This window comes from Puntigrus tetrazona, chromosome 20 (assembly GCF_018831695.1).
Source record: "Puntigrus tetrazona isolate hp1 chromosome 20, ASM1883169v1, whole genome shotgun sequence".
Taxonomy (NCBI): Eukaryota; Metazoa; Chordata; class Actinopteri; order Cypriniformes; family Cyprinidae; genus Puntigrus; species Puntigrus tetrazona.
The window spans coordinates 18,528,438-18,555,294 of record NC_056718.1 but is presented as its reverse complement, the minus strand read 5'-3'; the positions used below and the strand labels follow the sequence as shown (position 1 = coordinate 18,555,294).

Genomic DNA, 26,857 nt, shown 5'->3' with positions numbered 1-26,857 from the left:
GTTTGGTAAAATAAGGATCTTTTTCTAATACGGGAGCTATTTTGGGACTATTTTTAATCTATTTTTGGTTGTGACAGTGTTCCGCTGTGCTCACCGTGTATAAAAGAGGCTTCTTCTCCACAAAGAAACAAAACGTAAAGCTTTTAACAGAGAAGGAAAGTTTTATTTCTCAAGATTTCAAGTAGTCAGAAGTCTTCTAACTGAAGAATCACCCCCAGGCTCTGAGATGTTACAGTTATTACAAATGAGAGAGAGCTTGATTCAAAGTTGAGTTAGAGAATGAATTTTAGCACGAAATTAAAAATGATTTATTATGAGCCACAATGAAGCGATAAGCTACTCTAAATAGTGTCAGAAATGGTCAAAGCAGGCTACTTCCGAATAATAGAAACGAACTGCGTACTGTTGCTATGGTTACCTCAATCGCGACTTGTTAGAAGCGTCTATTGGTTGTTCTCGCGCAACTTTTGTGGTAAAATGCGTGAACATAAATACTTGTACTATTAGTGTAGGTTAACGTTTATTAGTAGGCCTACATTAACTTTCTATGGTTTCCCTCGTGGTGAATGAGTCACTCCATCAGCAAACTCCTAAGGACTTCGATATGAGCAGCCTCGTATATTCAGGTCTGCAAAGCAACGTTATTTTTAGCATGTCTGCATTGTAACTGCATTTGGCCTTGCGCGTGGACTGCCGCCCTTAGCTTTAAAATGGGAATGCCTCATTCATTAGTAATCGAGTGGCTATTTCGAGAGGTGAGTCCGCGATCGTGAAGGGCTTTGAATCGCGCGTGTTCTTAAAAATGAGCCCCCACCCTCCCTGCCATCCAGCGTTTCCCCGTCGTGCCTCCTTCCATGCACACAGCAGCACATGGTTACAATCAAGCCCATAAATCAGGCGCCTCCGATCGAATAGTCCGAATTAAGCACACATGCACATCAGACTGGGGCTGGCTGCTGTTGCAGCAGAAGAAGCGAGAGAAACAGTCACACATCAGGGGGAGGGATGGAACCAAAAAGCCTCTATAGTGATCAATATCTGACTGTCTTTTGCAAATCGCTGCAGTGCTTCACAGGTGTACACTCGAGTATTCTCATACGGATTGACTGAACTGGAGCCACATGTCACATGTGCTTCATAGGAAGAACCGGGGCATCATCTGCTGCAAGCTGGATCTGGAGGAGGATGCTGCGGCAAGTGATACACAGAGGGCTGAAATCTTCCTTCTACTGGCTGGGTTTGTTCGTGAGCAGGCATCCGGTGTTCTTCCTCACCGTCCCCGCAGTGCTGACCATCATTTTCGGATCCACGGTGCTGAGCCGGTTTAAGCCCGAAACGGACCTGGAGATCCTGGTCGCCCCGACGCACAGCCTCGCGAAGATCGAGCGGAGTCTCGCCAACAGCCTCTTCCCCATCGACCAGTCCAAGCACAAGCTGTACTCGGACCTGCACACCCCCGGCAGATATGGCAGACTCATCCTGCTGGCCAGATCCGGGGGAAATATCCTGGAGCTGGCCGAACAGGTGCTCCAGGTGCACAAGAAGGTCCTGGATATGCGTGTCAATTATAAAGGCTTCAATTACACTTTCGCGCATCTCTGCGTCCTGAGCCACCGGGACAAGAGATGCCTCCTGGATGATATCATCACCATATTCGAAGACATTCGCTTGGCTGTTCTGTCTAACAGCACTTTTTCCAAGGTCCCCGTCAGCTATCCGAATACCACATTAAAGGTAAGAGACATACATTGTCTGGAGCACGGCGGCTGTGTTTCAAAACCTCGCGAGCTGCCTGACGAGACAGCGCTGTTTTTTCCGAGGTTTTTGAGACGCAGCCTTTGTGTGCGATGGAGCGACATTGCAACAATGAAACGGCAAAAACCAGCTCGGCGTATTGCGACTGTGCCTCATAAAACCTTACGAAACCCTCGGAATTATGAATAGACTCCGTGCTGCTGTAATTCTAGTGCGAGCAGCCTCAGAATCAGCTGCATAGTTCTCTTGTGATGCACTCTGAGGAGCCTGGTGATGCAATGTACACTAGAAGACACTCACAGAATCTAGACTTTTACGACGTATACCTTGTGCATTGTAATTATAATCCATAAAGTTATGATGACGTATTAATAGCGATATTATTAATAGACCAGAACTTGTTAGAATCCGGTATCAGTTAGATGAGCTGTGTTAAACCGTTCAGATGCAAACACTGAGTTAAATTCATTTAGAAGAACCACTAGCATTTTTCAGTATTGCCACTACGAAGAATTCTCAAGTTGTATTCGTTTAAAATTGTTTCATGCAATTTCTGAAATATCTGTGTAACAAAAATAATATAAAGGTAATAATCAACTCACTGATCAGCAATAAACACATCCTGCCATCACGAGACAACAAGTTACTAAATACGATAATAAAGCAGTTTTTGGGAAACGTTGAAGCTATATAAATTTTTCAGGCCCCAGTGCATTCTGGGAGGACCATTGCTAGAATAAAGAGCAAAAGCTGTGTCTGTATAAGAAAGGCTTAAACTGCCTAAACTACTTTTGGAAATATACAAACAAACAAAAAAGTTTGAGTACATTTTTCCTCCAACATTTTTTGTAATGATGTTCAACCAAAATTTGATCGTAAGAACGTGAATCAAAAAATTTGATCATTAGTAAATATGACGATCAACAGCGGTTTTTGGGAAACAGTGAAACCGTATGAATTTTTCTGGCACGCGTTTACTTCGACTAATCAATCATTTAAATGAGTGAATTTTGAAAATGATTAAAAAATATTTTTATTTAATTTCCCGCAAAACATTTTAGCATAACAGCATAAACATAATTCTGTTAAATATAGTTTAAATTCATGATGCAAAGTAGCGTAGAAACGTTGTTGCATTTCAAGTATCCTAAACTGAGTATGCATCTAGTATGAGACCTGTAAGACTAACACAGTCTTTATCAAAATGCTGCAGTATTCACAGGCGAAAGACTAAATATAACACAACAATACAGCAAGCCAGATATCTTATTGTTTTCCCAAGCCTACGTCAGTAGGAGTAGGAGCAGGATCTGTGTGAATGAGGCGCTTACTGTGGCCTCTACAAGAGCTCATTCATATTGTGCCAGTCTTTTTCAGAACATCTTGAGGCTGTACTGCTGCATCCAAGGCTACATCGCTTTCTCAGCATAGGGTGATGCACTGTCCAGCTCATTACTGGATGCTGAAATATTGAGGCTATTGAGAAAAAACAATAACGCCCAGTCTGCTCTGAATTTTATTAATTCAGCACTGTTTTGGTGCGACAACAGTGCTGTTCAGCTGTGGAGATCTCTTAACATATTTATCCAGTTTCACGGTTTGGTTTGATATTAGCTTGTGCTTCCTTCTCGCCTGTTTTTTCTTGTTTGACATTTAGCTAAAAGACACTAAGCAAACACTGCTGCCTTGAGAATCTTTTTTTTTTTTTTTTTTTGGTTATGGAAGACCGTTTTAATATACATTGTTAAAATGTGTTAAATCCATTCAAATACCAGAACAAATCCACACCAACAAAGCTGCTCATTAACTGGTTTGCTGATTCTGCAAGTCACACATGATTATAGTGTGGAATTAATATTAAAATGCAGCGGTGGCGTAGCAAGTCAGCCCTTGGCTCATATGCAAAAAAAATTTTAACGAGCACCAAATAAGAGCAGCAAAGAGGCGTAACACTGGAGGTTATGAGCAAAATACCATACCAAAAACATTGCTCTGCAAATGACATTTATATGTCATTATCATCTGAGTAGCCTGATGAACACAAGAGCATTACTGGTAATAGTCAAAAATTGTCAAAGACGTTACCTCATGAATAAACCAATGAATGTTGTATGAAACGCAATCTTGAGTTGCATAACTCTACCCATTATCTATTCACAACCAAGAGGTGGGTTTCTCAAAAGCAACTATTTTCGTCGTTGCAGATAGATTTCAATGGAACACACCACAACCATAGATAGCTAACAACGTTTTGGGAAACAAACCCCAGATTGGAACTAGGATAAGTCTAAAATATCAAGTCCATCCAAACTTAGAAAAATGTCAGTAGTGAAATACATAATGCAAACACACAATGCTGACATGATAGTCCAATTAAATATTTGCATGACAGACATGAAAATATAAAATGAATGCAGTACTCACATGTTTTAGTTGCACTCTCCTTCCTTTCAGCAAATTCAAATTTGTAATTGAATTCTCCATCTGTATTTCATTACTCTTTAAGGCCCCACTTTTACTTTAGTAAAATCCATAACCTTAACCTCTACAAAACACTCATGCTGTAAATGACTAATAATTTACAAATGTGTAGTGTAAAATGTGCAGTATGTAAATAAAAAAAAAGATATATTGTATTATAAGATAAATTCTATGTCTAAGTTGGATAGTTTTTATAATCCGCACATGACCACTATTGTTATTTCTTCCAGCAGATCTCCATTCATTTGTTAATCAACTTTAGTATTCCTCAGATGTTCTGGATGTACCAATTATTTAACATATTTTTGGACTGCATTTGATTTTCACTGATTGCAAAGTACAATTGTTAGATTGCATTCAAATTCAGTTTCACTCATAACGTTCCTTTAATTAAGGAAATAAATGAAGTAACTGATTTGTTTTGTCTCTAGAATGGTCGAGTGTCCTTTATTGGCCATCAGCTGGGTGGTGTGGCCTTGCCTGCAAACAGCCGGGATCAACAGGTCAAGTTTGCCCGCGCCATCCAAATCACCTACTACCTCCGCAACCTTGGGCCAGTGGTGCAGGACATCATTTCTGAGAAGTGGGAGAGTGAATTCTGTAAGCTGGTTCACCAGCTGGCTACAGACAGCCAGGAACTACACATCCAGTCACTCACGTCCTTCAGCTTATGGCGGGACTTCCACAAGACAGGCGTGCTGGCCAAGAGCGAGGTACTGGTCAGCTTGGTGCTGGTGCTCCTGGCAGCCACCATCTCCAGCTCTATGCGGGACTGCTTGCGTGGGAAACCCTTCCTGGGCCTGTTGGGCGTCCTTACCATCTGCATCGCCAACGTGACGGCAGCTGGGATTTTTTTCATCTCTGATGGGAAATTTAACTCTACGCTGCTTGGGATCCCCTTTTTTGCCATGGGTAAGTGCGGCTTTGTTCACAGAGACTGTGGTGATTGTATGTAGGATTATTATAATTGCTGTGTGACTCCTCGGGAGGGAGGGTGTAATTGTTTTCCACGGCAGTCATCGGGGTCAATGCTTGTGCAACAGTGGGCTTCATCATGTAAGGAGAATCTGCGATATCATGAATAGAAATGAAAGATAATTAGGGGCCAACATTTTTGTGGTACAGTGAAAAATCTGTGAATGCCTGCAAATTTCACAATTATGGTAAAGAATGTCAAGTTAAAATGAATATAAATTGATGTAGCTTTAACATGTGGATCTGTGGATCTGATTGACTATATAGTTAATGTACCACTCAATGTACCATGATAATTGTTGACCTTTTTACATAGAACCAAATAATGGTGGGGCAGGACAATGACCTAGCACAGTAGTTCCCATCTGGTGGGTTGCAGGTCTGCTCTGATAGGGTCATCAACAGCAAGAAAACAATTCATATCACTTGATAAAACCTAGCCAAATCAGGTAGGTGTTAGAAAGGACAGTTTAAATGTGCGCATTTGAAAAAACCATGAACGTAGCTATGCAAGGTACAACTAAACTACAATAAATGTGGTACTGTAAACACTAAAACGATAAACATGGTTAGCGCCTGACTACTGTAATGCGTTTGTATGGTTTGCGGTGATATTCAAATCTACAGAACGATTTCAGATGTGTTAGTGCTTTTATATTGTAAACAGCTTGATAAACAAGTATTTAATTTTGTATAACTTACATTTTAATCCCTGTATTGCCCTCTACATTTACTCTGTTAATGGAAATAGTTCAATGGAAAGTCAGTCACCTGCAAGCAACACCATGTATTTTTATTTAGCACCTGAATGAATCAGTGTTTTGAACAAATCGGCTGAGTGAATGCTTCAGTGACTCTTTAGCGAATTAGTGTTTTCAACAAATCCGATGGGTGAATGATTCATTGATTCATTCAGTTATCTCTTTCTCTAATGAATCTGTGTTTTGAACTAATTAGTTTAGGGAAAAATTCATAGAATAGGAAAAAATTATTTGTCGCCATCTTCTAAGTGATATAACTGTGAGTTACAGAAAAAAAGAGGTGACACATAGAAACTTGAAAAAATATATAGATTTTTTTTTTTTTAAATAATATAGAAAAAAAAAGATTTTTGATGACATTTGGATGTGTTGGATCTACTTGATGGCTAATGTAATATTTGGTCTCCTGTAGACTAGTGCTTGACTGAAACGTAATTTAGAATGATTAATTTAGTAAATCCAAAAATGATATTAGATAGCTAACACTCTATTGCACCGATAAATGAAATATTAATATTTTAGTCTGCAGAATATTTATCCTTTTAATGATAATTAGCTGACTTTCTTCCAATCGTTTGTTCATTTTGGGAGAATAAGGAACAGTCATAAATTTCCGAGTGCTGTGTTCTTTCTAACGTGTTATTTTTGTGAACCCCTGGGAACACAATCTAGCAAGCTAAAACAAACTTGGAAATTTAACGAACTCCGAGCTCAACACATCTCGCAGGTGTTAAAAACACCCTTAGATTTTACACCTGTCTAGCTTGCATTAGATGCCCTTAGGTGACGACTGTCACAACCCTCAACTGAGTGGAACTAATTAGCTTCGGATTTAAAGCGTGTCGATTTGTTTGCTCCTGTGGAGGTAGAATCATGATTCGCTCAAAACAAGGATATACAGGGTGCAAAAGCACAATTACAACCTGCGGAGAATAACCGTTTACTGCATTCTTGCTCTCAGTCAGTCTCTGCCATTGGTTTGGTTATTGTAGCAGCACAATAGAATAATCAACCATCAATTACATGCGGCTTCCCAATTTAAGAAGACAGCAACATTGTCAGTGAAGAGACTGAGTGTACTCCAGAATTTTATGATCATGAATGTCCTTGAGGACCTTGTGGATCAAAGGTAATAATACTTGGTGCTGTACTGTATACTCACCTCTTAAGCTTCAGCCAGCCATTTACGGGGTCCCTAATGATCTGGACCCCTCAGATGCTCAGTCTTATTGCAAGGCTAGCCCAGCGTGAAAGATTAATTGCTCCCTGACCACTGGATTTTGAGCTCTTTGCACAATACCAGAGGACCTGTGATTTACTGTGCTTTGCATTTAAGCTTCGCAGGAAGGACAATCTGGAGAAATAGATTTTGTCCCGCCGGCGAAGATGAATGGTGGCAGTCTACACGGCACATCACAATGTGCTGCGGGGGCCCCGGGGACACGGGGTGGCTTCGTCAAGTTGGCGAAGTGACATTGGATTAAAGTTTGTAGATGAATCTGAAAGGTGTTGTGGTAGAATAGACTCATTTTTCCTACATAGTGCATATAGTGCATATGCTTGGGCTACTTTTAACATTTTTGTGTTTGTTTGTGTAAAGCTATATAATAAATCTTGTCTTTATTGGGACAAAAATGGGTTGAATGAGGGTAAGTAAATAATTATAGAATATTTATATTAGGATGAACTGTCCCTTTAAAAGGAGTTGGCAGAAGATGGATGCTCTGCAGAAAACAAAGTGCGACACTGTTTTCTGAGACAATGGATGGAGTGCGTGCTATACCTTCAATTTAAGTTTAGAGGTTATTTTTGTTCAGACGCATACAGACAAGGGGCCTATTTATAGACTCGCTTCCTGCCACACGTCTTAGTGGTGGAGCGGCAAATGCTTTGTTCTGCTGGGACAAATGACAGGATAGGAAATCAATGTCAGACTACTCACTCCTCTCCTGATCTGAGTGCACATACAGTAAAGCTGTTTGCTGTTGATGTATGATGAGCCTTGATCACGACAATTATAAAAATCTCATAATGTGAGATTTATTCATTTAATATTGAAAGGGGTGTGAATCAAAATTGAGGTTTCTGTCATTATTTACTGCTCTTGTTTTTAATGCACCACAAAATCATTTTAAAGAACCTTCAAGCAGCTCTTAAAGGGTTACTCCAGTCCAAAATGTAGATTTTGCCATTAGTCACTTACCTCCATGTTGTTCCAAACCCATAAAAGCTTTGTTCTTCTTTGTGAACACAATTTAAGATATTTTGGATGAAAACCGGGTGGCTTGTGGCTGTTGAGTAAACAACACGTCAAGGTCCTGAAATAGTCATAGAATAGTCATTCTTAACAGTGATACTAACCTTGCAGTCAATGGGACAATCACAAGCCTCTCGGTTTTCCTCATATCATTACATTCAAAATTTGTAAACTGCGTTTCGAGGATGAACAAAGCTTTTACAGGTATGGAAGAACATGGGGGTAAGTAATCAATGACAACATTTTTATTTTGGGGTGAAGTAACCATTTAAAATACAAGAGAGGGTTTGTAGAAGTAGATAATAATTAATACAATTTTATATGGGGAATCCACAAACTGTGCTCTGTGTCATGCAGGTACTTTTAGCATTTCAATTTGTGGTCCCCTTCACCCTCTCCAAAAATAGTGGAATCCTGCTCTGCTGAATATTCTGAAGCTGAACAGATGCGAGGAGTTCACATGGTGAGCAAGTCAGGATGACAGCAAAGAAATGAAAATTCATAAAGGAAAAGAAGGGTGAAGCCAGAAACAACGCACAATGGCAAAGTGGCACAATGCCAAAACACTGTTTTATAACAAAAAAAAAAAGGTTTATTCAACAACTTATAAAATAATAGACAAATGATGTTATGCTAAGTAGATTGTGCAGATGATTTGTTGTCTGTTATCTACAGGCACACTGGCTATAAAAAATTAAGTTTTAATAAAACAAGATTATCTGAGTTTTATAAGTTAATGCCATTTGCGTCTGTCACATCTCTGGACTCTTTTGTTATTGTTTTTGTCTCATGTCATGTGCTCTGTGTGCCCTGCCTTTAGTTCGTGTTAATTGTATTATTGTCTGCAGCCGTGTCTCGTTAGTTTAGTCAATTACGTTGTATATTTAAGTCCTGTGTGTTTGTCGTCAGTTTGACCGATTGTCAAGGTTACATACTTGGTTTACGTCCTGTTTGTGACAGCGGCTCTACATCACAATTTCACATTTAATTCAGTTTGTAACTTGCTAGCAATTTCTGAAAAATTCAAAAAAATTGTGATTGGAATAATCGGAATGTGGCCCAGGTCACAATAAAGGCTGACTTTACCAATTCTACCAATTCTGTTGTCACGCCATTTGAAAATTAACTGGACAAATTAAGTGCTGTTCTGTAAAAGCTATTTATTGGCTTAAAATTGAATTTCGGAGATTATCTACAAAAAATGTGGCATGCCAAAGTTGTCAAAATGACAAATAAAACATTGCTGCACCTTTATTTTGTTTTCCTACAGTCATCCATTTATGAAATTGCGCTATTATGACAGAGAAGTGATAAGCATAAGAAATTAGAAAAATAAATAAAAAGATAAATAGATGACACTGATGAACACAAATAAAAGAACTAATCAAAGAGCAGATTTAAGACAAAGTAAGAGAAAGATGGCTAGTGATAAGTGAACTCTGACATTTGTGGACCTGTACAAGAGAACAGTACAAAATAAACAGAAGCAGTTCATGACCCCTTTATGTTAAAGTTTGGGATTAGACGTCTGTATGTCTGTCGTGAGCCATAATGTAAGTGTGTGTGTGTGTGTGTGTAGTGGCGTAGTCACTCCCCAGCACGTCAGTTCTATTGATCGAGCTCATTTAGGGCCACAGACTGTGGAACAGCATGTGCCCTGGGATCTGGGCCGTCTCCTTGCAATTCTCTCCACACAAGCATGATTGTGCCTGGTCATGGCTAACACACATTCACAGTGCCTGGGAAGTCCAATCCCGTCTCAATCACCCATTCTAGAAACAAACACGTGCAACCGCCAGCATTTACAGACAGCAGACCTTTGCTGTCTCCCGCAGGAAAATATAGATGATGGGGTGTTAGTAGATTGAAAACTGGCCATGTTGAATGCCATTGATTTGCCTCTGTGCTAGAAGGCAAGATCAAGTCCTGGGGAAGAGATTAGGGGTCTTACCAATGAACTACTTATCACAAATGTCTTCAAGCGTCACATATTACATGCCATTAAGCCTGTGGCTGGATAATTTGCCATTGTCAGGAGGAAGAATCGGAATGAGAAAGGTTTGTTGGACATCGCAAGCTAAGAGAAAAAAATTCATTTGCATAGCTTGGTCAGGCATGATGTGCGACTACTGAATCGATGCGTGAAATAGAAATAGTAACAGACGTCCAGCTATTCTTCATCCTCCCTCCATTTGTCATTAATATTCCATTCCTTTTATCCTTCAGTTTTATGATTTATGTTTCACAGTTTTTTTTCTGATTGAAAATTATACGAGATTGGAAATTACGGGAATGGGTTTTTTGCTTCAAGTGGAATAATTGGCATTAAAAATACAAGAGTGATTTGGATTGAAGCTGTTTGAACTTCACAATATTTTTACTCTCGTCTTTATGCTTCTATGTCACTAAAAGGAAAAGTGCTGTTTTTAGTGTGGGAGTACAGTTGTTAGGAGAAATAGATCTTCCAGTGAAGGCCTTGAACACACTGACATATGCTGACAGTGGCATGTTTTACAATGACACCAAATGCTGTCATAGATTGCAAGGTAGATTGTCCCATGAGTTTATGTGACTGAAACCACACCGTATAGAAAGCGAGTGATGGAAAAGGGCAATCCTGAGCTATTCAACCACTTTCTGTTTCCAGTTGTACTTTAGTGCATCTTTTTTGATATCAAAGGAGGCTCATTACTCGGGTTTGAAAATTATGAACAATTAAATTGTGGGTTTGAGGTCAAGGAATTTCAGGAGCTGGCCCGTGGCACAATAAAGGCAGGGTGTTTTGTTCAGCTCATTCGGTGTCTTGGCAGAAAAGTAGGCCATAAGAAAGATCTGAAAGTTTTAACTATTCATTCGAGATGGATATAAACTTTTTTAATTAGTCTTCAGTATGTGAATACTTTGTACTGTAATTTCTCTTGGCTGTTTTTAGATTGGTTCTTTATGTTTAGCATAAAAGATCTTAGGGCAGTTTCGTTTTTTTTTATTTCTTGATGAAAATAATACATCTATTAGCCACATTATATTTCGTAATGATATTTTACTATATTACTGCTTAGCTATATTTTAATACAATAAATTCTTGCTTTCAAAAGCATTAAAAACTCCTAACCATCTCAAACGTTTCCGTAAACTCTTATGTTTCTATTGAAATGACAATGTAGAAATTCCAAGGTTAAAAATGGAAACTTGCTCATTGCCAAACGCAGCTAAATGATAGTTCGTAGAGTCAACAGCAGGATTGATGAGGTCCACTCCAATGAAATTATGTGCGCGTAACTCAAGCCCTCTGCTGATTTACATGCGGTGCATTTGCACAAGCTTTTTCATTAGCAGTTGCGGATGCAGCAGATGTGTGGGGTGCCACGAGAAGCAGTAGCCTTTCAATACAATGATTCTTGTTACGACAGAAGTGTCCCGCCATCCTCTCCATCTTCTGACGGCAATCGTTTGACTGGCTCTGCAAAGTGCCCAGCTTTCTATTTAAACACCGTTGTGTTGAGTTGAGTTTTGTGCACGCTGCACACCTAATCCTTAGCAGCGGGATTAACGGTGAGCCGTGATGTGTGCCGTGTTAAGATAAGGACGTGTTCGCTGTCAAAGGAGATGCAAATTTTGGCCATTTTTGTAGTGCAGCGCTCTCAGCATGTTTTGTTTTTATTTTTGAATGAACAGCGCTGCTTTTATTCTGATGATGTCGTGCAGTAAAATGAAAGACAATGTTTTGCACTGCAAAGGCAAGATATATTTATTTGAGAAATTAAATTGTGTAAGATATGAATACATAATAAGCACATTAAAGCACAATAAATATATTCACCCCTAAGGCCATCCAAGATAAAGATGAGTTTGTTTCTTCATCAGAACAGATTTGGAGAGATTTAGCATTACGTCACTTGCTCACTTCTGCAGTGAATGGGTGCCGTCGGAATGAGAGTCCAAACGTCTGATTTCTTAGAAACACTCTTTGCGAGACATTAATTGATGTTTTATTCAGCTCTTCAAACTCTTATTCTGATGGCACCAATTCACTGCAGGGAATCCATTGGCGAATTACTCCAAATCTGGTGAATTATTTCTTTAATCAAGCAATATTGTTGTAGCATTTACCATAAAAAAAAGATCTATGACAACAATACCATCTTACGTGTCCAAACAATGTGGTAATACCACTTGAAAATAAATATAAAACTATAAAGAATATCTCCTCAGAGGATATATAGGCCATTGTACGTGTCTTGTCAGTGCTGCACTTAGAGATTGACACGGTATGGAAATCCGTGTAATATTTTTCCCATCTTCTGTCACAACTGGACATGCTTTATGAGAGGTGTACGAATGGTCCATCCGTAGGGTGTTTTCCTGCCGGTGATGGATGTGTTTGCAGCTGTTCTGGTGCTGAAGTTTTAAAGCAGTAATTTTGTTTAATGACTCACTGCACTGCAGCGAGAGAGGTGATGCAGCTCTTTATATTGAAGCCACGGCCTCAGAGTAGCTCTCCTCCAGCCGGTGCCGGCTGGAACTGTCCACGGGAGGCCTGTGACAAACTGCCCTCCTTAGCTATGTGGAATGTTGTACCTGTCCACCAGCACCGAGAAACATGAGGTACAGCCCTTTATTTAATACCGTACCCCTTGTGAGACTTGAGGGAACGCTGCAGTTCAGTTCCCTAGGTGTTCTCACTAGCAATGGGAGAAACACTCTGGGGGAGGAAATTCACTATGAATGAATTGCGCCCACTGTTTACTTGTGCATGCGGTCTGTATTGTTTCCTCACCCGATTCACTAAAGGAATTATGCAAATGTGGTAACACACAGACCCACCCACTAAGACACAGTTTGCACAGTGCAATTTCTCTTTTTGCAGGTCAGTTCTGAGTGTTGGGTTGTGTAGGAGGCTTTTACCACAATCCTGTTTACTACCCTGGGATCTGAATCTGTTATTTCAAATATTGTCTGCTCGACTACTACCATTTTTGGGAAGTAACAACTAAAAGTAGAGATATACAACAATGGAAAACAGATGGATGGATTAGGCCTATATGTTTTACAAGACAATGTGATATTTCATATTTGACTCGATGAGTTACACACACACACGTGTGTATATATATATATATATATATATATATATATATATATATATATATATATATATATATATATATATATATATATATATATAATTTGTATATTTGTTCTCTCTCATGTAGCACAGTCAGATTCAAGTGAATCAGTTTTCTTGTAAATTAACTGATTCACAAATTAATTTGAACTCATTTGAATCTCTATATGTACACATGTATATTGTTAACATGAACTGACAATGTACTGTACACAATGAAGTTGTATTGTATTAACATTAACAAAGGGTTTTATAATGCTGTAAAAATATATGGCTCATAGTTAGTTAATGTAACTAATTGTAACAAATAGGACTTTTTTGTAAAGTGTTTCTTAAGTTATAGAAATTCTATTTTTCATTTTCGTTTATTTCCATCAATATTTTATATTATATTAAGCTTGTAACTTGGCAAGGTAGACTTTTAAAGCTTCTCCGACATTCACTACTACAGTGCCAATGCTAACAATGCTAATCTGCATGCTATATTGCCCTTTTCCATCACTTGATGAATAAGTGTGTTTACTGAATATAAAATAATCTGTGCCAAACTTATTTTACGTATATATAAACAAAACATTTACTTTATTATTTACTTTGTTAAGATAGATTGCAGGTGCTTAGTGAAAAGTACAGTGTTTACAGTGAAATGTTACTTAGTGGTTTTACTTATTGTATATTAATGATACATGATAATACTGAAGTAAATGTACTTGAAGAACAAGTACAATGTTGTTGAAATGGCTCCATTTTAAAAGCTTTAAAAATCTCTGTAATGTATATGTGACTTTCTCGTGCCAGCTCCTGGCTTTGTGCTTTCAGTTTTAAATATACTCTATTTGCTGCTGGTTTGGCGCTGCTGCTGCGGCAAAACGTGTCAATCTTGTTTCAAGATGTCACTTTGCTACACACTCCTCTACTGGCCCCGATTTAATTTACAGCCTTGAATGAATGGACCCCTTTTGACAGAGCTAGTTTGAAACAATATGACTGCCATATAGTAGATGCTATTTTAGTTGTAAGCTTTTGCATGCTGTCACAGAATTAAGATGGAATTGAATCATTTTACAAAGGAGAAGGAAATAAAAGAGTAATATAATAGTGGATATTAATAACCGAAAGGATTTATAATGGAGCGAATATAATAAAGAATATTTTTTATATATTTGTTAATGCGCTGTCCCAGTGATTCCCAGCTACCGCAGGGGGCACTTAAGCAAGTCTGAGGAGGTACTTGGCAAGATTAAACCCATAAAACAGAAATTACAAAACATTAAGGTTACTAAAAGATTATAGTAATTAAAAACTATTCATCTTTTTTCTTTGTAATTAACAGCTTAACAACTTAGTGACTTTTTAAGGGAAAAAAAGACACGAGTAATAATGTCCATTCGGATTTTGTTCATTCTAAATGATATGTAGCATAATAAGAAATAGTTCTTCTGACAACTTGAGCTTCCTTCATGGGGTTGTTGGGAAGCATGAGACAAAAAAGGCCTTGATTTAGGCAGATACGCAGTAGTTTAGTCATGTTTTGTCTCTTTGTCCTGTTTCATTAGAGACCTTTAGAACTGAGCACATTTTCTTTTTGCCCTTGACCACAGCCTGATGGAACTCCATTTATGTTGCAGTGATTCATTCTCAGCCCACACTGAAGAAATCGCTATGTCATTCTGAATAAGAGTGTGATAATACATTTAGAAGTACCAGTCCAGTACCTCTCATTTGTCCTACAGGGAAATCCCTCTTTCATCATGTTTAAGTGATAGTGTCTGAGAAATGATGATAAAACCAGAAAAGTGCACCTAAATTTTCTCTGCTTTTGTTGTTCGAATATTTATATTTTTATTTTTATTTACGTTTTTTTAGACTGGCTCATCAGCAATATCACTGCATTATCTTCAAACCAGTGATGTGTTGATTTTAAATTCACATCAGCATTTATATATCCCAGGAGTGAAACACATTTTTACAAATGCTAAGAGGACCATCGCAGGACTTTTATAGCAGACCAATTGGAAAAAGCCCTTGTTTTACTATGGCATGAAAAGTTACTTCTTTTTTTTTCATAGAAAATGTAGTGGTGTTTAAATTTACTGTGAATTATGATGCAAAGTATATCATTGTTGTTATTGACTTTAACTGATATTGATTTCAGTGTTTCAGCTTTGAGATGTTCAGTGACCAATATTTTTTTGTTTTTACAAAATGTGCAGAAATGTTACTTTTATTTTTGTGCATATTATACAAAACATATACACATACAACACATATTATAGCCTAATACTAGTGAGATTTTTGTTGTCGTAAAAAAAAAAAAGAGGTTTACAAGATATATAATATATAATATTTTTTATCTCAAAATTTATTCATTACTTGCCATTTCATTGTAATTTGCTAATAGTTTCTGGGTAAAAAATTCAAAAAAATTTAAAAATAGTTTTAGTTTATTAACAAAACACAAACTTTCCACATTGGGAATCACTGAACAAAATGAATTAGCCTCTATCAGCCAAGAGATTACAATTTTCATTTTTAGCAAAGATGAAGTGAAACTGCTTATCATCCATTAGCATCTTACAATTCTTTGCACATTTTCCAAATAATAAATGGCACTCACTTCACAAATCTAATTAATCTTCCTAATTGAGGAAAGCAAAACAATTGCTCAAGCAGTAATAGTGTTGTTCATGAGATGGCAGGGTCAGCAAATTAAATCCTCATACAATGATTTTGTTGATATAAATATATATATAATATATATATATTTATATGGCAAGTGGTGACCCATGGTCACTCTCAGATATCTTCTACCAAATTTTATGTTTAGTAGTTTTAATTGCCATATAGCATGTTTTTTATTCAGAGCAACTTCCTATAATTGCAGGGACAGCCCTTTCAGAGCAACCTGAGGCTAAGTGCATATCTTAAGTATGCTTGATGATGAAAGAAAGATTGTGATGCCCCTTCTATGAGTGTATGTAATTGAACATGCAGTCTTTGCATTAGCAACCTGAATCTTTGGCCACCGGGTGACCGCCAGCCCACCATACGCCCTCCTCATCTTGCAGATGAATTCACACAAGCTAATGGACTTGTTCTTCCTCTTAATAAAGCTAAAAGCAGGGAAAGCCAGTCCATCTGACTCATTACATTGGCGTAATCCTTTATGGTTAATTAGGTTTTTCTCCGTGTCTGTCAGGTCAATGAAAATTTATGATTTTGTAGAAAGAGGTAAGAGAGTAGTTTTTGTGACATATTCTTGACGGCGGCAGAGTGCGTAGAGATGAGCCACGATGTCCTTGATGCTGAGTGAAATATTTAGTGGATGGATGAAAGTCAAATGTATTAAAATGTTCAAAGGCGACAGTGTGCACACACACTAGATGTGATGTATAAGCTTGAGCGATCTCATAGGTGGATGGTAGAAGAGTAATTGAATTTCTGCTCATATTACAGCTATCATGAAAGGCTTATTATTCCATAATTCACGTTTAGTGGTTGACCATTATGACCAATGACCATGCCAATATCTAGCCAATGACTAAAAAAAATGCTGATACATCGTGGGGTCCACAGGTCTGTGGGAACTTTGAACCAGGAATTCTAATATAAAATGAAAAATGCTGTATGAAAACAATTTCTTTAAGCTGATAATTAAATACAGATAGATAAATACAATGAAGTAGCATTTTCAATAAACATCCGCAGCCCAGCCCAGCCAAAATCAGACTTTCGGCCTCTACTGTAAAATGTAATCACTGAAAATAAATCTCATTTAACATTTTTCATTTATTGAATTTATTTATATAGATTAATATTCAAAATCAAACTTGATTGAGGGCCGTGGGATAGACATTATAATTGGCATAATTTTATATATTAAAATAAGTGATTTGGAATGTATTATTCTTTCTAATTCTTATTAATTTTTTTTCCACTGCAAAAAAAAAAATACAAATACAAAATAGAAAAAGTGTGTTGCCTATGGAAACTTGGCTGTTGTAGGAATTTGGAACTGACACAACTATCAATACAGTCAGCCAAGAGGGCACAATTTTCACCCAGTGTCGATAATTTGAAAATGGGCAATTACCTTGGCTGATATATCAGTCTTTCACTACTCACGTCTTAGATTTTTGCAGATTATAATCATGCTGACATTGCAAATGCTGTGTAATCAATTTTCTCTGTGAATTTACCATTGGTCAAACTATAAATTGCTTCTTTCTTGTTTTCAGGCCACGGAACAAAGGGTGTGTTTGAGCTTCTGGCAGGCTGGAGAAGAACCAGAGAGAGTTTGCCCTTCAAGGAGAGAGTGGCAGATGCGTTCGCCGACGTGATGGTGTGCTACACCATGACCAGTTCGCTCTATATTATCACCTTCGGCATGGGTGCCAGCCCTTTCACCAACATCGAATCTGTGAAGGTTTTCTGCCAGAGCATGTGTGTAGCAATCTTGGTAAACTACTTCTATGTATTCTCATTCTACGGCTCCTGCCTGGTGTTTGCCGGGCAGCTGGAGCAAAATCGCTATCACAGCGTCTTCTGCTGCAAGATCCCCTCGGTGGAGTATCTGGACCGCCAGCCCACTTGGTTCAAGACCATGATGAGTGACGGCCACGATTTGTCTACGCACCACGACAGCGTACCGTACCAGAACCACTTCATTCAGCACTTCCTTAGGGAGCATTACACGGAATGGATTACCAACACCTACGTCAAGCCGTTTGTGGTTATCCTCTACCTGATTTACGCCTCCTTTTCATTCATGGGATGTTTACAAATCAGCGACGGCTCCAATATAATTAATCTGCTAGCTAGTAATTCGCCCAGCGTGTCGTTTGCCCTGACGCAGCAGAAATACTTCAGTAACTACAGCCCGGTGATTGGCTTCTACATCTACGAACCCATTGAGTATTGGAACTCCACAGTACAGGAGCACCTCAAGACGCTGGGCCAGGGCTTTAATAAGATTTCGTGGATCGATAATTACTTTCACTATCTGAGGGTCGTAAATGTCAGCGCGTCAACCAAAAGTGATTTCATCAACATCCTCAAGACTTCTTTTCTGAGGAGCCCAGAATATCAACACTTTGTGGACGACATAATTTTCTCCAAAAACGGAGAGGAGTACGACATTATCGCGTCCAAGATGTACTTGGTGGCCCGGACAACCGAGAAGACCAGGGAGGAGGTCGTGGAGCTGCTGGAGAGACTTCGACCTCTCTCCCTCATAAACAGCATCAAGTTCATCGTTTTCAACCCAACGTTTGTGTTCATGGACCGCTACAGTTCCTCCATCATCTCTCCCATCCTGACATCAGGTTTCAGCGTGCTCACCATTCTTATCCTCACCTTCTTCTTGGTCATTAACCCACTGGGGAACTTCTGGTTGATCTTGACTGTCACCTCCGTGGAGCTGGGCGTCTTGGGTCTCATGACGCTCTGGAATGTAGACATGGACAGCATCTCAATCCTGTGCCTTATTTATACACTCAACTTTGCCATGGATCACTGTGCCCCCCACCTCTACACGTTCGTACTGGCCACTGAGCACACGCGGACTCAGTGCATCAAGATCTCTTTAGAGGAGCATGGGGCCGCCATTTTGCAGAACACCTCGTGTTTTGTAATTGGGATAATGCCTCTTCTCTTTGTGCCTTCTAACCTGACCTACACACTGTTCAAGTGCTCCCTTCTCACAGCCGGCTGCACAGTGCTGCACTGTTTTGTCATCCTACCGGTGTTTTTGACATTCTTCCCGCCTTCTAAGAAGCGGCACAAGAAAAAGAAACGTGCCAAACGGAAAGAGCGGGAAAGAGAGAGGGAGCGGGAGAGAGAGGAAATTGAGTGCATCGAAGTCAGGGAAAACCCGGACCACGTGACCAATGTTTGATTGAAAGATGTGTGTGAACGCAATTGGTAAGAAATCAGCTCCTGTCCACTAGGGGGCGACGTCAGGCAGCACTTCACAGATCTAGAGGTGGCCGAGTCCGGCACTCTCGCCCCTGGGGTGACCCTCGCGACCCCAGCAATCAACAACAGTGCTGTCCAGAGTTAAAAACCCCTTCTCACTCATTTCTTGTGTACCCTTCGTCTAGAACAGTGTATAACATCTGCAGCTGCTAGCTTACGTTAGCCGTTAATGAAAGGTTAGCGAAGGAAGGTTGTCTGTATACATGAACTACTACAAAAGGCCTAAAAAGAAGGCCTCCAAAAATGTTACGAGCATGAATCTAAGCAGGTGGGTTCCTGCTTATATTAGATCTCTAGGGGTATTCCCAAGGGTATTCGTATATATATGTTTTGTAAGAGCAGGTATTACAGCAAGTACATTTGCTCTTATTTAGCACCAACACAATTCTTTTTGATCACTCTGTGTTTTTCTAACTGTTATGCACCTCACGTTCCTCCAGCCTTGTTCTTACATAATTAATCAAGACCAACTCTGTTTAAAAATAACTATGTGAAAAATAGTAGCGAACGGAAGTAGCAGTTTTCAGCGTCCATCAAATTATGCAGCACTCTCCTACAAATTACACTTGGCATGCATTTATCACAAATGTCCTGTAGCAAATCTAATAGTGTGTTTGCAGTTACTCTGGTAGCAGTTATTTAGATGTATTCACTGAGACCCCCCCACCCAAGAGAGGTCCCACCTTATAACCAGAGCAAAGCATTAATGGTCAAAAGAATGAATTATTAAGAGTTGTAAAAGGGGTTTTTCTCCTTTAAATGTGAAGCGAAAGTACATTTGTCAAATCTGACATTTAGCTGATATTCAGACTGTAATTTGTCTTACTCTTCCGGGTAAATAAACACTGTCTGAACGTGCTTTGTATGGAGACCACCGACATGAATCACTTAAGTGTTTTGCATATAATATTAAACTGCATATACCATTTAAAAAAAGGTTATTCCAATACACCCAAGTGGCTCATTCATGAGAAAAGAGACTTGTAGCATGTCTTAAAGCTGCATTGATATGATCTGTTCGTTTAATTGCTTGTGTGTTTGTTTGTTACAAAACCACAAATCTGGTCATGCACCTGTTCCTGTAGTTAAACTGAGCAATGACAAAGATGAGAAAGGTTTCCTTTCTGTTGTTTTGTTATTTTGCACATTAGGCAAGATTCACTGATGGCTGTCGTCTAAAAATATACAGTGTCAAATCACAAGAGTAGATGTTGTTTCTGAGTGTAGCATGTGTTTTGTCTGTATTTGTGTGTTTTTGCGGAGATGAGCAGTGCAGATGGTATACACTGTGTTCACGTTGAAGAAATATCTTGCACAAAACAATATAAAGGCATCAAGGTACATTCTGGTGGAAATGAGTATGTCTGTTATGTTAGAAATCTCGGTTCTCTTGTCCACAGGAATATTAGGCATTGCATCAAGTGATGTATTAGCAAAGTAGTCGATCCGGGCAGTTTTGATCTGTGGGTTATTTTATGTGTCACAAATACGTACAGCACCAGTCAAAGCTGTTGGTAGCTCTTAAGATGCAACGCAAAAGATAACGTGGAAAATGTAAACGTGAAATGGATAGTTCAGCCAAAAATGACGATTCTGTCATCATTTACTCATTCTCGCGTCATTCCAAACCTGTATGACTTTTATTTTATGCAGAATTGTTCTGAGATTGTTTTAGTCCAATGAAATGTAACGGAATGAATTGAGGGTGAGTAAATCATTACAGAATAATTGTTGGGTGAACTGTCCTGAAATGTGAAAGATTCTGGAATGAACTGTGTAGATGGAGGCAAAAATCTTTGCTTATTACCCTCCACTCCTGCATCCCAGAAGCCTTTTGGCTAATGTTCTGATAATCGCAAATTAAAAATATTTAGTCTAAATATTTCATCAAACTCTGATTGTCCTAATCAACAGTGTAAAGGTGTAATCAAAGTAATTATATCCTTATCTCATGCAACAACAAACTGTTCTCGTGCTTGCCATGTTTCCATTGGTTCAGATGTAGATTCGAACGGATTCTAGGTCAGTCATTGCAATGTATGCCTCAACATAGACTGCCTGCCAAAAAAAGTGGAATTTGAACCCAAAAATGTATAAAAAAAAAAAAAAATACTGCTAGCTTTTGTCCTGCTGTGTATACTGTACACATTTCATGATCATCGGACTGTGCAAAACGCATGTGGTAGCCAGAGCCTTACTGATCCAGTCAAACAGCTGGGTTCATTGTAGAGTCATTCCAAAGGCGGAGGGCCTCTCGCTGGGGAAGGTATGGTTGACTAGAGTTTACTTGAGAGGTTGAGATACATGGACCAAAAGTTTGCTACAGAAAAGTCCATTAGAAACGATAAAACGCTTCATGTACAGTTATGGTATTATGTTTTGAAACGTGACAGGTATTAGACACGTCAAGATAATGGCCACCGTGTTTAGATGCAACATTCCAAACCCAGCAGATTTCATAAATGTTAATCAATCAAACCTTTATGTACTTTGTGTCCAATATCGATCCCCATATTTTGTAAGAGCTATATCATTTGTGTTGGAAGAGGGCATGAAAATTAAATATACGAAGACAAGAGATGCATATTGAAAATGCTAAAAAAAAATCATATACTTCCCAAAATAACTGTGTATGCATGTAATGTATGTATGCATGTATTTGGTTAGTGTGTGTATTTTTTTCCTGACTTTTTGAGAGCTGTAGATGCTGGAGTGGACATTTTGTTTTAATGCATACTTGATATCATTTTTAAAAAGTTCTGTTTTCCTTTTTTTTTTCTGGTGTGCTTTAAGCCAGTAGGAAAGATTATGAATTGTAAAATAAATGTATAGAATTTTCTAATTTTTTTAAGAAATGAGAAGTGGAAACATTTTTTAAAGATGAAGGTCATGTTATTATAAAAAGCAATAAAGAACAAAAAAAGGAATAAAACAAATTCTAATCTCAGTAGGCCAGTAATAACTTATGGAATGTTATTTGCATCCTCACAGGTCAGTTCTTGCCACACTACACTATGTTTGATATTTTGTTGTTACTTACACTAGGAGCCTACGTAAAAAAAAAATTAAATCATAATAATAATAATAATAATAATAATAACAATAATAAAACTATTTAATTTAGCAGGAGACCAAATCTCTTCCGGCATAAACCATTTCTTTATAGGTGGCCAAAACTGAATTTTAATTAGAAATCGTAATTATAATGCGATGTGTAGACATAGGTATAGAGAGTTTGTAAGAAATTTGCTAAATATATTGCTAAAGCTATTAAAACGCCAAATAACTATGTTGACAATTCAGGACACTTAATTAAGTTACAGTTATATAACCCAACTGTACGTATATCCGTCTACTAAACTGCTGGTCATATCTTTAGTGTTAAGGCTGTATAAATGAAAATCTGCATACTGTTCTTTTTGTTGTGATGCATGTTCTTGGATCGGACCATAAATCACTTAGTTGACATCCTTATTATCTGCTTTATTTAACTTCAAAGTGGCCCACAAATCAAAGTCAACACAAAGTCACTACCGTTTTCAGTGAAACTACAGACTTCAGGCACACAGCTATGTATTCTGAGGGCCATAAATCAAATATGCACTTTTGGGCTCAAATCATTTTGACAACAAGCATGTCATATTAGATTTCATGAGCTAAGACTGTGAATCACTGCTAAAATTATGAATCATTTTCATTACAGGGGACTCATTTTGCTGTACCCCGTTTTCTGCAAATGCGATGTCAGAGGTCAAACAACAAACAGATACTTTTACCATTTTACTGCTCTGTGAGGGAGGAAAAGCTCGCTCAACATTAACATTTCTCCTATTTAAAAGCTCGTTCAAAAATTTCAGGTCAACCTCTGATTATTTATTCAGTAATCCGCATTAGGTCAAAAAAAGAACATTTGAACAGATTTATTTTAATAACCTTACTATTTCTAAACACAGGCACTTAGCATTTATTACACGAGCAGTGAATACTGTATATCACTGTTATTTGTTTTTAAAGGCTTGTCCTAATTAGTCAATATTTTGTCATGGGATTTGCTGTTTAGAATGCAGATAACAGTGTTAACATCTTTTCTTTCGCTTTTCATTGTGTGTAATTTCAACTGTATTAGTCATTGCCAAGGACAAAAACTCACCGCAATAATACAGAAAACCATATAATATTGTGCATTCAAGGTGATGATAAAATGGATATCAATCAGCTTTTGAGCAGACACCAGCATGTAGTATTTTTCACGATCAGGTCACTAGTCCTACAGAGCAATAATAAGACAAAAGCGCAAAATTTGTATGTTTTTGTTGTTGTTGTTGTTTTCCCTCTGGTGCAAGGCTTTTTCAGAATCTGCCAGGGTCCAAAATTAACACTTTTCTAATTAAATTCAGTGCAATTCTGTAAAGTGATCCTGAGCTTGGGAAAGGCACTAACTAAATCAGTATTCGTTTTCCCCTTCTTAAACAGAAAATGCAAGTGTGCATAGTATACAGTATAAAGCAAGTATAAATAGGTTTAAATGGCTTAATAAAGTGTACGTTTTTGCCTATATGTGAAATGTTCTTCACGGTTAAGTCACCAAAATAAAAACCTAACGAGAAAAAAGCAACAGTTAAGGTTAATGCATACCGAGTTCGAAATTGTCGTCTCAACTCAAGTTGTCTCAATCATGTTTATGTCCATCATAAAAAGTAACATCTGTGACATGCATTTTGATAGGAAAGGATGACGAATGCTAAAAAACAGAAAAACACACACGAAAATTTTAGACTCGGCATACAATGACCTTTACACTTCCTACGAATATTTCGCATAAAAAAATGTATAATGTAACCTCACGTTGTGTCAATCCAGCCTGATCTCATGGCAATTCATACATATTTATGAGGTGGCTAAATCGTTTGACCTCACTCGTACAAATTCATACTATTTTCTGCGTTTTCACCGCCGTGGCAAGCATTTTGATAGGAAAGGATGACAAAAACAAACAAAAACAAAACGTATGCGAACATTTCAGATCCAGTGCAAGGACCATTAGTCTTCATATATTTCTACAGTTATATTTCACTTCAAGGCTGTGCAATGACCTCCTAATTATTGCCATTGGGATTTTTAAACAATAAAACTCATGTACAATTTTGTAGTATATTTGTTATGATATGCCGTTCTTAAAAATGTTAAAAAAGTTCCAAAAAATAAATGATTTAAAACACAACATCATGTGAGGTAAGTTAAGTTTGGATCCTGGCCATAGCAATGAAATATACACATCTGAAGTCGGGGTTAATCAAAACAAATCGGCTAAATACATTAAACTAAATATAAAACTGGCATCTCCGACATGCATCGGTCTTATAATGTTGCATGGTTTAATAAGCTCTTTACTGTTAATAATTTTGATTTAGGTGAGGCTACATAATTTGTGACCTTCATATAATGAGCCCAAAACATTCATGTCTTGCGTTATACTGTATAAGCCAACAATCAGAAGAGAAGACAGCTTCTGTCGAAAGTTGTTCGTCACTGTATAAAGTCGACTGTGTTGTTTTTACGGTAAAACCATCCTCCAGCATGATAAGTGTAAGGGGAGGTTTTCAAATATATTTTAATATTTGTTGCTAATCAGGAGTGACTTACTGTCAGTGATCTGATTTGGTGTCTACTATTAGGAAATTATACTTGACAATGCAGATTAACTGGTGTTTAAGGTAATATTGTGTTCTTTATATTTGGTCGTTTTGGCTTTTATTTCTTTTGTGTTGAAAATGACAGTAATGAAGCATCATTGAAGATCTGTGATTGTTACGTGAGTGCTCATCAGCTTTGTTGAAACAAAATTAGACGAGAATTAGACTGCCGTGGATTGTATGTCATATCAAAGCTTTTAAAACGTTAGCTTTTCGCAATCAAAGACCCACGGGTTCGTAAAATACGAGACGGTTCAAAGTGCTAAATATATTTTAATGTGACCATTTGTTGTACGTGTTGCCAGCAGTGACTCTTTATAAGCAGCTTATACATAATGTAAAAGGTTATGTGAGATTTCATTGCACACTAATGCAATTAGCGCATACCTGAACGGTTAATGACAATATTGAGACTACCTAATATTTCATTGCTAATGTTTTTTAACAGATAAACAAGTAAATTTAGTTCACTGATGTGTGTTTGGTATCTATGCTAGTTCTTAAAACGAGTCACCCTCAATACAAAGCAGTAAATTCTTAGTATGGACAAAATTAGTCAAATCAATTTATGAGCCCAAATATGTGCATAATAGGGTTGTGCAATGGTATTACACAGTAGTTTTATTCCTTAGTATCATAGCAAAGATACAAACTAAGTGAGATCTTTAGGTAAAATAAACGGCACTAAAATGAACAACATCACATGAGAAATTACGGTTAAGATACTATATGCAAAGAAGCTCTCTATGTCTTTTTTATGAACACATTAGTCCTAAAGCATGAAGGTTTAGTTCCTATGCTTGTGTATAACACTGTGACGCTCATACAAAGTTTACTTTTACGGACATGCTTGCATTGCGAGGGAAGCCACCGGTGTGACGCAAATGAGACGTTTGATTCTGAACCCATTTCTAAAGAACAAAACCCATCAGTAATGAAACTGTGATGCTCACAATGGCTTAAAGCTAGACAATGTCATGGTCCTGTGGCCTAAAACCGCTGTTATGTAATTCCTAGTCTGTGTTTACTTGTGTGAATCTGAATTGTGTTCATGTAGCCCCATTTCTTCCTTTCTTATTTCTCACCGCTTTGCTCTCAGCAGCTCCAGCGCTTAATTCAATGAACTGCCGCAAATGGGTTACGTAACCTATCTGCAGTGATTCTGTATTCTTACTTACTTGATTACTTCTGTGCTTTGTTCAAAGAGTGTGAATAGCCCTGAAAACAGGCCCAAAGCGCAAAGTCGCTCATGCAGATCAAATCTTTTCATTCAGACGGGCGAAAGAAAGAAAGAAGAGCGAGCGAGCGAGCCGCAAGATTGATGTCACATGCTGATACGAGTCTGTTTGTGCAGTTGTACACTTGTCGGGCGTCTTGAATTTTTTGAGTTCACTGTGAAGTGGATATGTCAGACTTAAAAACATGACGTTTTAGATTCCATTCTGATGCAATGACTTGATTTTATGGTGTTACCAAACGCACAACGGTAGACGTGAGCATAGCGTTAAATGAATATGTCTTCCATTATTGCGGTGTTCAGTTTGTGACACGCACCAGAACACTGTTTCATTTGAGTTTCGTCACAATTCAAGGTAGCGAGTAACGTGAATCGATCAGCCAAAAATAGAAACCATAGTAAAGCGATCATTTAAAGGAATGTCTTTAAGTCTGAATTTATAAGATGTATGCATTTGAATGCTCTGAATATTTTCATTGTAAACTATTTTTTACTGCCTGCTATGTTGAAGCTATAAATATTATGCTGATGTACATTTTTATATGGAAACATGGAAATATGGATTTTTTCATTAAAGCCTTTGTCTATGAAACTTCA

General features: G+C 38.0%; 1 protein-coding gene across 1 annotated transcript; it reads left to right on the top strand.

Annotated features, from left to right (window-relative positions):
* Positions 1-26,857, top strand: ptchd4 (patched domain containing 4). The gene is made up of 3 exons (XM_043220441.1): positions 1-1,734; positions 4,668-5,148; positions 17,593-26,857. The coding sequence occupies exons 1-3, from the start codon at positions 1,129-1,131 to the stop codon at positions 19,248-19,250; spliced, it is 2,745 nt and encodes a 914-aa protein (XP_043076376.1). The 5' UTR covers positions 1-1,128; the 3' UTR covers positions 19,251-26,857.